General features: G+C 39.6%; 1 protein-coding gene across 10 annotated transcripts in view; it reads right to left on the reverse strand.

Annotated features, from left to right (window-relative positions):
* Positions 1 to 12798, reverse strand: part of AGAP1 (ArfGAP with GTPase domain, ankyrin repeat and PH domain 1) — a 355685-nt gene that overhangs the window by 105869 nt on the left and 237018 nt on the right. For 8 of the 10 annotated variants that reach the window (XM_026852141.1, XM_026852139.1, XM_026852142.1 and 5 more), the window contains one exon: positions 3171 to 3332. The exons of the other annotated variants lie outside the window; for them this stretch is intronic. In XM_026852141.1, coding sequence (XP_026707942.1) covers positions 3171 to 3332 — 162 coding nt within the window. The remainder of the gene's footprint in view (positions 1 to 3170; positions 3333 to 12798) is intronic. 10 annotated transcript variants of the gene reach the window in all.

Raw genomic sequence — 12798 nt, forward strand, 5'->3', positions numbered from 1 at the left:
TTCTGGGTCCATAAAGAATCTACACAAGAGGTTCCCGGACAGGGATTTACTGCCCCCAGTTTTTATTCTCTCTTACTGCTAAAATTACTTCTGTCAAGTACTTACAAGAGTAAGAAAAAAATGTAAAAAGAATTAATTTTTCATGTGCTGCTGGAACAGACTTTTTAAATTTCAGAGTTTTTAAGGCAAATATGTTACTGCATTTAGAATTATGCTGAACAGCATGTGGTATTTAGCTAAATAGTGAGCCAGCCGCATGATCCGCTCACTATCAAGCAGACAGCAATTTGAAACACTGAACTAAGCTGTCTAGATTTTCTCTGAGGGCAGTCACAGGCTTCATGTTACCAGTGCCAAATTATATTAGACATTTAATTTTAAACCTCAGGTACTTAAATGTAAAACCTTACAACAGTAATAGTCATAAAGCAGTGGGGCATTCCATTTCAGAGAATGGATTTTTCTATTTTCCCCCTTTAATTTAACCAGCACCTCCTGTTTTGTGGCTCTGCCCACTACAAAGTAATTTATCTAATTAGGAGATGTTCACAGCTGCTTGAAAGACAGAACCCCCAGGAAACCAAAGGTCTGGTTCGGAAGACTTTGAAAAGTTCTCCGGAGCCACACAAAGTATTAATTTAATGTGAAAAAAAGGTGCAGAGAAAAATTGAATCCCAATATGTTATTTTGTCTACAATAAAACCATGTGACAATAAGCAGGCATATTCTCCAGTACATTGGCATTTGAATTCCAAAAGATGCTTAGCTTCTCGCCATACCTGCTGCTTTCACAGTATTATCTTTTTATGACTAAAATTCAAAAATCTTTTAATAGAGAAAAAACCCTGAAATTAAAAAGGGTTTTTCATGCGTCAACTTGCCAACATAAAGGACACATCTATGAGCTTACCGAAAGATGATACACTGATAGCAATGAATTATTCTTGAGGTTTTGCAGCAGTTTTTATCTCAATACTTCTGTTTCTGCTGACACTTAGTTGCCTAAAACTCAGTTAGTCCAATTTTTTCTCCATACTTATAAAAAAACATCTTTTTTTTTTTTTTTTTTTTTTAAATTGGAACCTTTGCAAGAAATTATTCCAGTCAGGCTTATTCAGAAATATCCACTGGTCATCTGCATTTTTTGAATAAATATTTCACAGATAATTCTAGCTGTCATCTCTTATAATCCAAAGGTAATCACATATGAATGTCAAGTCAGAAAAAGGTACTGCACATACTTGGGAGTATACAGCTCGTGTAGGAGAAAAGGTTCCCTTCAACAGGAATTTAAAACTAGCTGAAGCGCAGCATCGGGAGCAAAAGACAAGTCCAGCAAATATCTCAAAAACAGAAACAGCATCATGAAGTAAAGGGGAAGGGAAAAAGGTAGGAATATAGGTTACATTCCTACTTCTCAACATATTAATTATGTGCCACTTTTAGGAAATCACTGAATTCTGCATTTTCAAGATTTTCCTCTACTGCAGCCTCAGTTGTCAAATCTGGCACTAAGGAGCACGGGGATGGCATCTGCTTACCTGTCTGTAGGTATGTCAAGGTGTAAAGAGACTATATCTTGTCTTTCACTTGCCTGCCTTCTAGTGCAAATATACAATATTCTCCAACTTCTATTTGAAAAGCTACAGTATAAAAGAAGGGCGCAAAAAGCTAAAACTTTGGTATAACCTCTTAAAAGGAAAGGAGAATTAGGGTGGATTAAAATGACAAAGCAGCTTGGGAAAAAGAGAGAGAAATACATGGCCTTAACTGTGAAACTGGTTCAGTCTAAAGAAATCCATGTAGGACAATTCTGATTGCCCTAGAAGACTTCCAAAGAAGTGGGTGAGTTGGGTGGACACAGAAGAGAACAGCGCTGAAGCAATTTATCATGCTGCTTAGCAGGATCTGTCACCAAGGTGAAATAAAGGATACTTGCTTTAGAAAATTCTTGGTCAAAATCTGTACCATTTTGATGCAAATACCACGCAGCTGAAGATGCTGCCCACAAGTTTAGAGCTCCAGAAAAGCATGTGCTTCAGCAACTATGGGCTTGAGAGCTAATGCCACTCAGAACCGAGGTGACCACGATTTTAAACCCTCTGTTCTCATAAGATGGCACTGTCCAAAGCTGCTTAAAAACCCAGAGGCTGCACTCAGATTCAAACCTTATACAGATACATACATATATATATATATATATATATATATATTCTACACACATATACACATGGGATGTGAAATAGTTTTGATACTCCTCTAATTCCCACTATTTTAGGGCTAGCCATCAGAAACAGCTTTTTCTCCCCCTTTTCCTGTCCTATTTTTTTCCCGCTGTTATCCATATTCTCAGTTTCTTCTCAGTTCTTTCTTCTCTCACACACTCATCTCCTTTTCTTCTCTGTTTGATGAACTTCCCATGGCTTCTCCAACTGCCTCTAAAATCTCATGCTCCTGGACACGTGTGCTTCACTGGTATTACCCATCTCTGCACACACCGCATCAGAAACACCCAAGTCCCAGTGCACCCGCCATGGCTGCTCCAAGGATGCTCTGACTTGCATGGGCAGCAGGTCAGCTATAAGTGAACAGCACTGTATCTCTGTCCTTGCCCAACACTCTGTGGAGGCCCCAGGCACCATTTTGTTACCAAATACCACGCATACCCTTTAAAAACAACAATCCCTGTGTCACTGTTACAATCTAATCATTGCAAAACACCATCTGGAATAGCGTTTGCTCCTTTTAATACTGTTAAATACTCCACAGAGAAAACACCACGACTATGCCAGTAGTGTGCATACATTAAAGCAAGAGCACAGCCAAGAGAGGACATGCTGATGAAAAGATCTGGAAGATAATTTACTGCTAATACCTACCATACAGAGTAAGGAAATAAGAGTATCAAGTGAACAACCTACATTAGATACCTGAAATTAAATTTAAGCAGTATTATAATTACATTAGCTCTTCCTGCTGAAAAAGTATTGTATTGATCTCTTCTCCTTTATCTCATGTCTCGTTTTCTCTCAGAAGCTAGAAGTTTGGCTTCCAACAGAGCATCTGGATGAACATTAGGTTGTATTTTTTTTTCTTTTTGAGAAAAGCAAACCGCCAAATTCCCCCTTCACCCCAAAGCAGATAGCCCCCCCCAGCTCCAGGTTTCTTACCACTGCTAATGCCAGAGTTTGCAATGACTGTTGCCTCACTCCACTGATCTGCACTGGAGACCGAGTAAGAGCGCTGATGCATACCATCCGGACGACTGTTGAAGGAGACTAGACTGATCCCACTTGCCATCTGAGACACAGATGTGCTAGTAGTCACGTTCCCTAGACATAAATGGAAAATAAATTGTGTCAATAGAGAAGACAAAATTGATTTGCATGAAGATGGATGGGTGCATCTTAACAGAGCAGAAAAAGAGATTACTTAACCAACGCAAAAACCAATGCAGCCCTCCCTGAAACTCTGAAGACAATGGTCCTGTGACCAGCTTGGGGCACCTCAGATTTCAGCAGCCCACTTGAATCCAGCTAGGAACTTGACAAAAGAGCCAAAATTTTTAAGATTTCACCTCATTCTGTTATTTTGTCTTCTGGAAAACAGTCTTCCACAACCCTGCTACCAGTCACATTCCATGTAGATTCTCCACTTTTTACGCATACAGCACGAAAGACAGACTGTGAACAGAAAATATATTTCTTCCTGAAAACCACTGTCTACGGAAGTAACCGAGATGAGACAACTCAAAGACTGTAAGACAATCTACCTCTAAATAATATTTCACATAAGTATGTCCCCCAAGTGAAGCCAAGAACACAGTGATGGGAACCAAATAACTACTAGCCATTGCAAGACCAAGCACTCATTTAGATTTTTAATCTTAAACCAATATCTTGACACAAAGCACACACTAGAGGCTTGTTCCACTGACTGCAAATATAATTCCTGTGTCTTGTCCCACAGCAATAAACCTATCACAACTCTAACTGAAGGTCTATGACACAAAAGGTGAGATACATAGAATAGCCTTTACCCAGTAAACACTAGAAACAGTTTTGTATTTTCACAATCACTGAGGTCTAGGACAATAAAATGCTGGAAGGTGTGTGCAAGGGGGAGCAATGGAGAAAGGTTTCTCACCATAAAACAGGAGAAGTGTGATCTGGTTGAATAAATTTTAGAGTTGAAACAATTAAAACCTTTCCACAAACTCAGGTTTCTGATGCTCTTACACACACCTTGATATGGACCAAGGTCTGCTCTACAGTTTTGGTTTCTGAGCACATTTTACTCCATTCCTAGCACATGACTTGCATACTATAAAGATACAAAGATGGTACAATGCCAGTTTCATTCCTTGTGGCAGGCTCTCAAAAGGTACCCCACAGGTCTTCTATGGATTTAAGACTATTCTTTAAAAACACATGTAAAGGGAAAGAAACAGACACAATTTTGTAAAATGCATTTCCATTGCACCTTCTACTGATGAGTTCAGAAAAATTAATGAATTAATTTTCAATGCTCCTGTGAGGTTGTTAATTATCTGCTATCATTTCCCCCATTTTTCAGAGGTTAAATGACCCAGGGCCACAAAGGAAGATTGTGGCAGACTTGAAAATAAAACCCAGATCTCCTGACTCCCAGTTCTATCATTATGTCTTTTCCCAGAGCAGCCTTTGGGAAGACAGCGGAGCTTAGTGAACTACTTTGTGTTTATTAGAGTTGGCATAATTGTCCCTTTCTCTCCTCCCCTTTCCCAAGACTAAATCTCATCTTTAGTCCTTACCACAGATACATCACTACAGTATCTGTCCACCTGAGTCTTGAATGTACTTACTCAGTCTCAAGAATTTCTGCATGGCAATCTCTACTTAGTAGACATGAAACACATACAGAAAACTAATTTGCTCAATTTATGCAAAGTCTAAGGTGAATTTTGGAACTATGTTGGGACCTCCCAAGGTAATGCTTTAGCTACTGGCACATAATTCCTCTCAAATCACCTTCTCTGGGCAACCCTTTTGTCCAAAAGGATTCCATAATCAGAGCATCATTTGCCAAACAGTTGAAAAAATTTATGCCTCCAACAAATGATCCTCTTCAAGACATTGTGTGCTTGACCCCATCAACTGGAGGAAATTGCTAATGCTGGCATTTTAGCACCTACTAAAGACATCTTCCAAAGAAATGTTCAGCAAAGAGATCAGACCCACAGAAATGAAACTACAAAGCAGAGGATCAAATTATAGCTCAGTATCTTAAAGTCACAACAGAAAATGGAAACAATGTCTTATAGCACACATATTTTGGGGTCTCTTAAAAGAAATACCTCCTTCCAAGTGAACTTCTGTGATGGCGCTGATGCTCACTTTGAAATAACCTTGTCCTCCAGTTTTCCAGTCCAGACAAACTATGAACATTCATAAATTATTTTGATGACACACAATTACGGGGAGTGACTGACATGAATGACAGAGCTTGAGACCAAATGGACTCTAGAAACTTCAGATTTAGACCAATATAAACACCACATTGTTCAACCAGTGGAAGTCCTAAACTGTGCTCTTGGGGCAGAACAACCTGGTGTAACAGCAGAAGCTAGGGACCAGTTGGTTGAGTAGCAACACTGCTGTGAAGGACTCAAGAGTCAACAACAGATGCCACAATGTGTGTTAACACTGTACTCAACCCAAATGAAAAGCTGGGCACACCATGATGGGCATCTGAAACACTGTACTCAGTTCTGGGTCACCCACTTCAAAAGGATTGTTGGGAAACAGGGAAAGACAAGACAGTCAGAAGTCTTTGTTTTTGCCGTAGTACCTTTTTGGGCATCTTTAGATTATTACTGGTAAATGGCTTTGGAAATAACTTACTTTTTCACAAGCAGCTACCCTGTCAGACTCAAGAGCAATGCCACAAAAGCACAATTCTAACCTGTAGCCGTCTTTCACACCGCACCTAGTAAAATGGGAAGCTATATGTGATGAATTCCTGCAAGAGCATCTCTGTAACAAAGATCATGAAGGAGAAATCTGGTATGTGAAAGCTGAGATGGAGCATTTTGCTAGGTATGATGGGTAAATCGAAACAATTACTGGACATCTTTGCCAGGATGACACATCCCCACTACTCTGTGCTGGGTGGCTGAGTTGCAGAGAGCAGCAATATTTGTAAGTTGACACCTTTTGCCTAGTTCACAAATCTCTGAACAGAAGCATCCCATCACTCTCTAATGATGACACAAACCCAAACCCTTAAAAAGATAGTATCAGGACTTTTCTATCATCATGTCAGCACCAAAAGCTTTACTTCAACCTTACTGCCATCTTATGAAACTCCACACCCCATGTTATGACATTAACCTGTTGAGGAAGTGACTTACTCTGCAAAATAAATCAGAATTTTTCTTTCACTTCACATTTCTGAAAGACTTCAGCAATAAATAGGTACAAAGTCCCATCATGTAATATTTTGTTGATCAATGATGAAACCCAACTCAGCTCCGCCTCTTCTACTGCCATATTCTGATACCCATGCTACCTGCAACGCTTGTGGTAATATTTATTCAAGGTTAAATTCCAGTTTGTTCATGTGCTGTAAGATTCTCATAATATATCAGATCATGCAAGCCAGAATCCATGGGTAGATAAACAGAAGGGCTGGACTACAGAAAACAGACCATGCCTTCTCCTGCCTCCCTCCTGAACGTGTTCAGCCCTAACACAAATTTGTTACTTACAACCTTATTTAAAAATCATTATTTCCCAATCCATTGCTAATTTTTCTACTTCTCAGTCTATTTGCAGCACGCCCAGGGCATGTACTCTACCACCTCAATAGGCACTAATGCTGTCACACCAAAACAAGGACTACTGGAAGTCAGTTGCTGTTCTCACATGCTTTGCATGTTGCACAAAGCTTCTACAAAACATTCCTATGCTTTCTTCCCATCTATAACAGGCAAACCCCAATCCACACCTCCACAAAGCAACTGTCCTTTCTTTTCGCTCAAGGATAAAGCTTCAACAGCAGAAATCATCTCAGTCTTTTAGCAGACAAGCGAGAGACAGTTAAAAAGAGGAGGCCAGCAATACTCATTGATAAGTAAACCTTGTACACTGGGTTAGGCACATGAAGCCTTTACAAGCAACGCCTTGATGCATTCTCCATCTGTTGTCTCCCCCATCTGTACACATACACACGCACATATTATCTACCTACACGTAGACTGATAGATACATATCTCGACATTAACGTGAAATCCATGGTCAGTTACCTGGCCCATTCTGGAGTTGTGAAAGAGTGCCTCTTCAAATACATCATATATGCATCAGCTGGTTGCTTAAGTTGATTAGCAGGGGGCAGTTAAATTACTATGCTAATCCATGTATTCTCAGCACTGTTTCCTTGATATGGATATGTGTATATGCTTACTGGGAAGCCTTGATTAGTTCAAGCTTCAATGTGTCAAAGGCTCCAGATTCTTTCCAAAGAATAATTTTAGCTGTACTCACATCCCTAAAGTGTGGGAGCTGATTTGAAAAGGTACTTACCTCTACCATATGCTATTTTTCTTTAAACAATTTGCATTTCAAAGTGAATATGGCATTTATATTTGAATGAATATCAGTATGTTGCCAGAACTGGTCTCAAATGAGCAAAAAAAGATGCTGGTCTCCTATTGAACAAAAATGTTTTCATCTACCAAAGGAGCATCAAAGGAAGAGTTCCTCTTTCTAGCTCTAGACAGCTTTATTAAAACTATCTTTTCTGATATTATAAAATACCCCGTTATGATCACGCTTACAAAACGTTCAAACAATTAAGCTCTACAAAAACCATCCAAATTAAAATTCAAGGTAATTTCCAGGTTTGGTCAGTGCTCAGCAGAAGAGCCTCTAAGAAAAGTGAGTGTGTTCACACAAAATCCCATTTATATATCCATCTATTTAGTATAAACAGCTGCAAACAGCAAAGAACAAGTAAAGACAAGAGATTCAGCACAGAATAATTAAGCAGAGGAGTGCATGCCTGTGTACATATTAAGAGGCTGACAGAAACACAGATACTGGGGGCAGAACATGCCTCCATTTCCTTTCCGCTTTGGCTCTTCATACATTGTTGTTTCAGATTTACAGACCATACCTGCAGTATCAGATCACAATACTCAGAAACATTATGAAAATAACAAAGATTCATACAAACATGCAACAACACAATATGCTAAGTGTGCATCTAGTCAGTAAAAACGGAAAGTTAAAGACTCTGTGTATTATAAAAAATTCAATAAAATACACAATAAAGTTTAACATATATGTTTTCTTACATATATGTAGTAACCCATTAAATGAAAAAGAAACCATTCAGGGTTTTTGTTATGTTGCTCTTGTAGCAGAACAGTTTGGCAGACCACATTTTAGCAATTCCTCTTTTGCTATCTTTAAACTTAACCACAATAATACAGTGAATCATCATGGGGCAGCACAGGCTAATTTAACAGACACATCACTTTAAGTTAAGCCTTCACCAACGATGCCACCCACTAATTACAAATGCAGAATGAATATAACTCACAACTATACCCTAAAAAGCAACATACAAGTGACTTAAATACATGGAGGTGGTCTCCATTTCCTCCTGCAGACACATTTGTGATCTCTTCCAAACAAATCACTTAGTTACAAGAAGGTACATTTAGGACTGCAACTAATACACACTTGAATTTATGAGATGAGCAGACACTGCAAGAGTCATGAAGCAGAACTATATTTTTCCATGAAGCAGCAGCGTATGAGACCCGCAGAAAGCAGCTGCACAGAAGCACACAAAGGCTGAACCAGATGAACTACAGCCCTACTGTTATGCTTTCACTGTGGCCATGTTTTATTTGTGTTACGCTCTTCCTGTTAAAGATGAGTTTCTCTTCCAAAAAAAGAAATAAACCTCTTAAGGCCAGAGGGCTGTGCTCACCAGCTGTTAGAACTAATGAAAAATACATTAGAGTTGTAGGTCAGGAAATCCTGACTCTTGATATCAGAGGGTTAATTGTTTCAAATCATGTTGGGTCAATTTATGTTGCAGGAATACTGCCTATTCTTGAAATGTCCTCTAAATTCAGTAAAAGGCACTGTCAAGTACATTAGATTGTCTGTTGGTTGCCCGTTCAAAATCCATACCCAACACTGTTCCCTGAAGTTTCTTGAGGCATTAGGGTGCAAAAGGAAAGTGAAATAAGCCACTTTGCTAGCTGTAAAAAGATGAAAAGCATTCCCTTCCCCTTTCCTCAATTCTGCATTACGTTAATGAATTAATTCCCAGAGTTGTGCAGAAATCTTTTCAGTGAATGAACCTTTCCTAAGAAGCAGCTGACCATCCAAGCTATGCTGCTTTCTGTCTTCTGCTTTGTCTATAAATATGAATGTCCAAACAGGACAACTCCTGCTCTAGCTGAGGAAGATTTGGGGATGGCTCTTCTGGGTTCCATTAGTTTGCTGACTCAAAATCCAGCACCCATCTTTTAAAGATGGACCCTCCTTCCCTTGTCAACTCTGGACATCATGCCCTGCACTGAAATCTAGGAAAACTGCTACTTGCAGCTCCTTGCCTCTCCAACTGAGTAGAGTAAGTCTGTATTGGAAAGGAAGGTACTGTCCAGGTGTCAGAGCACTGTCTGGCCATGTTCTCAGGAAGATCAGCAGTGGGACCAGGACCAGGCAGCTCCAACTTCCATAACCAGGTTCTTTAGTGGGGTTATTCATGGAGGAAAATTCACTACAGTGTTGATATGGATTCTGTTTGCTGGCAGTTGTGCAAACAGCACATCATTTCTGCCTTGTTTTTATCACGGACCTAAGATAACTTGAGGTTACTTGTACATGGAATGAGAAAGAGTGAGACAACAGTACCTTTCCAAAACATATTAGTTCCAGTATTGAAACTGTCCTTCAATAAACTGACAATCATTTTCAATACTGTAGCAGACAACTTGCTTGTGGGTTTTACTTATTTTTAAGATTTTTTCAGAAGCATTTATTTACTGAACAAATTTCCTGAGGATAAGCAGCTATTAATAGAGGAAGACCTTCCATCTCGCAGCCTGGCAGGGCAGCCTCTGTGAACCAGGCTTGATTAGTAGTGTACAAACCGAGAAGGGTCACTACTAATGAACAAACAAGGCAATGCCAAGAAATACCCTGGCAGTGAAGGACATGGTGCTGGGAGTATAACGAAAAAAGCTATTATTCTCAGAGCATGCCAAACCAACACAGCAAGTGTGAACGAAAATTAAGTCATCAGAGGAGACATCTCTCCAAAAAGAAAGTTAAACCCAAGATCTTCACCAAGGGCTTCTGCTCAAGATCCCAGACTATTTATTGTGCTGGGATCAAAGTGTGCTTTGCTTTCCCAGCAGGCATATTATTATTATTTTCAATAGTTTTAACAAATAACAGTAATAAATAAGGCATGCTTTGCTTTCTGGGCAAGTCCTGATTGAGGTTACCTGCTTGTTCAGGGACTGCTTCTTTAAGACCCAGAGGTGACCATTTCACACCAGGAAATGCTCTACTTTTCATTCCTGTCATTTGGTTGCAAATCCTGTTAACATTTGTGAAATTAACTCTGCAAAAAATAACAGTGCAAAATCAAGTAATTCTGAGGTATTATGCTGTTCACATGTGAAGCATGTGTAAGGGCCTGAGGCAAAAGATGTAAAATGCTTCCTTAGTCCCTTTGACTGTCTGTGGAAGTTATTAATAATGAAACTGGAGAGGGGATGGGAGTGTGGGGTGTCTTACCTGCATGCTGCATCTACATTGAAAGCTGGTAAGATTAACTTAACTAACTTTAGGAGCTTTCCATAAACGTAGAAACCTCCCCAAACCCTGCGAGCTGCAACCAAAGCCTCTTCCGGATGGGGAGGGACGACTGCTGGTATTCAAATATCCTCCAGACTTATGAAAACGAAACAAAGAAACTTTATTTTTGAAAAAGAGACAATAGATACGAATGTGAGATTATTCTTTTTTTTCTTTTTTTTTTTTTCTTTCTTTTTTTTTTTTTTTTTTTTCAGCTAAGTGAATGCATGTCTGCAGTGTGAGCAGTTTTGATAAACAGCCTCTGCGGGCCACACAACGGGGATAATGTATCCTTAAGTACTGCCAATGAGCTGCCATTCTGCACAGCCAATTACTTCTGTGCGTCTGTCACTCAAAGGAAAAATGACTGAGCCCATTAGATCAAACCTTTGTCACTGTTCCTAATGCACTCTTAGGCCTCATTAATCTGAGGGAGCAGCAACACAGCCGCCGGTGCCTCATTGCCTCCCCCACAACAGGCCCACGTGAATCTTCTCATCTCTCCCCCAAGTGCACCACGTTAATCAAGCTCTCCTTATTACCCTGGTCCCTGTCACGGCGGAGAGCGCTCTCTCTCTTAAATGCTCTCATTATGGTCCATCTTTAGAGCCGGCTGAGTGGGGGAAAAAAAAAAAAAAAAAAAAAAGAGAAGAGGAAAAAGCAAGTCCGATCACATTAATATTCATGACAATAATTAGTATTCTAGGTCACTGAATATTCATGCTATTAGTTTGGTTTTTTATGGGTTTGCTGGATGTCCTGATTGCTGGAGTGTGGAGGAAAACAGCATGGTTGGGACTTTAGATGTCAACGGCAGTTCAATACTCAAAACACATTTGTGAATTTTTTTTCCCTTTTGGTAAATCAGCTTCAACCCTCCTGATGGCTTTAATATTTTAAAATCACTGGGGGAAAAAGAATGAGCAATTCTGCAAAGGTCTTAACATCCAACCAGTTAGTATTACAACGTCTAACCGTCAAAAATCAGCAAGATTGCACTGGGTGGACAAGACAGATCTGTGGTTTTATTCAGGATACGGCGCAATGGAGGCATGAAAATCAAGCACAGTGAAGCAGGCGCAGGCTGAGCACCACCGACTGCGTCTTGTCCAGCATCTCCAGTCATCCGCCTGAAGCTTCATGACACATTGCTACCCTTTATCTACCTAATCTTCATTAGAGATGGGCACTATTTGACCACCTCAAGAAAGAATCCTAAAACAGGTCATTGTTTCCTTTTTTCTCTAAAGAGAATATCTAACCAAACTAATTATTTTTTTCTTAATATTTAACAAATGCAGTGTTCTTATCAAGCATTTATTTCATTAACATTAATATTTGCCCTGCTCTTTTTTTCCCCATATATTAAGGCATATAGTGTACTAACAGTGGAAGTTTATTTCTCTCCTGGAAAGGGCAAATCCTAATTTAAAGGAACTGGAGAAGATGACCTTGAGGGATCCTGCTCTAGTGGGATAAAAAGGAAATCTTTGATACACTTAAAATTGGGCTTTTTTTCCTTTGAAATGAGCAAACTGACAACTTCGCCTTTCGTTTGCTACAGCTGTATATCACTGAACTAACAGCAAACCCAACCAAATGGAAAATTGACTTGGGTGATTAATGACAAAAGTAAGTCACAAACTTGCATTTGTGATCTGTGGCAAAACCGTAAAACTCACTCTCAAGTTGAAGCACGGAAAACGTTTCATGTTAGGTCAAGTCATCTCACATATCACATTAGACTACAAAATTAGTAGCAAATAACTACGAACTACCAATCTCCGGCCTCATGAAAACTCCACCAGATAGCATCTGGCACTGACAAGTCACATACTGCTCCAGTACACAACCTCAGACACCTACAAGTGAGGAGTTCAGAGAAGATTTAAGAATTTAGGACTCAGTTCTGCATTTATTTGCAAAGTCATCC

This window comes from Athene cunicularia (genome assembly GCF_003259725.1).
Source record: "Athene cunicularia isolate RWA chromosome 7 unlocalized genomic scaffold, athCun1 chr7_part1, whole genome shotgun sequence".
NCBI classification, from domain to species: Eukaryota; Metazoa; Chordata; class Aves; order Strigiformes; family Strigidae; genus Athene; species Athene cunicularia.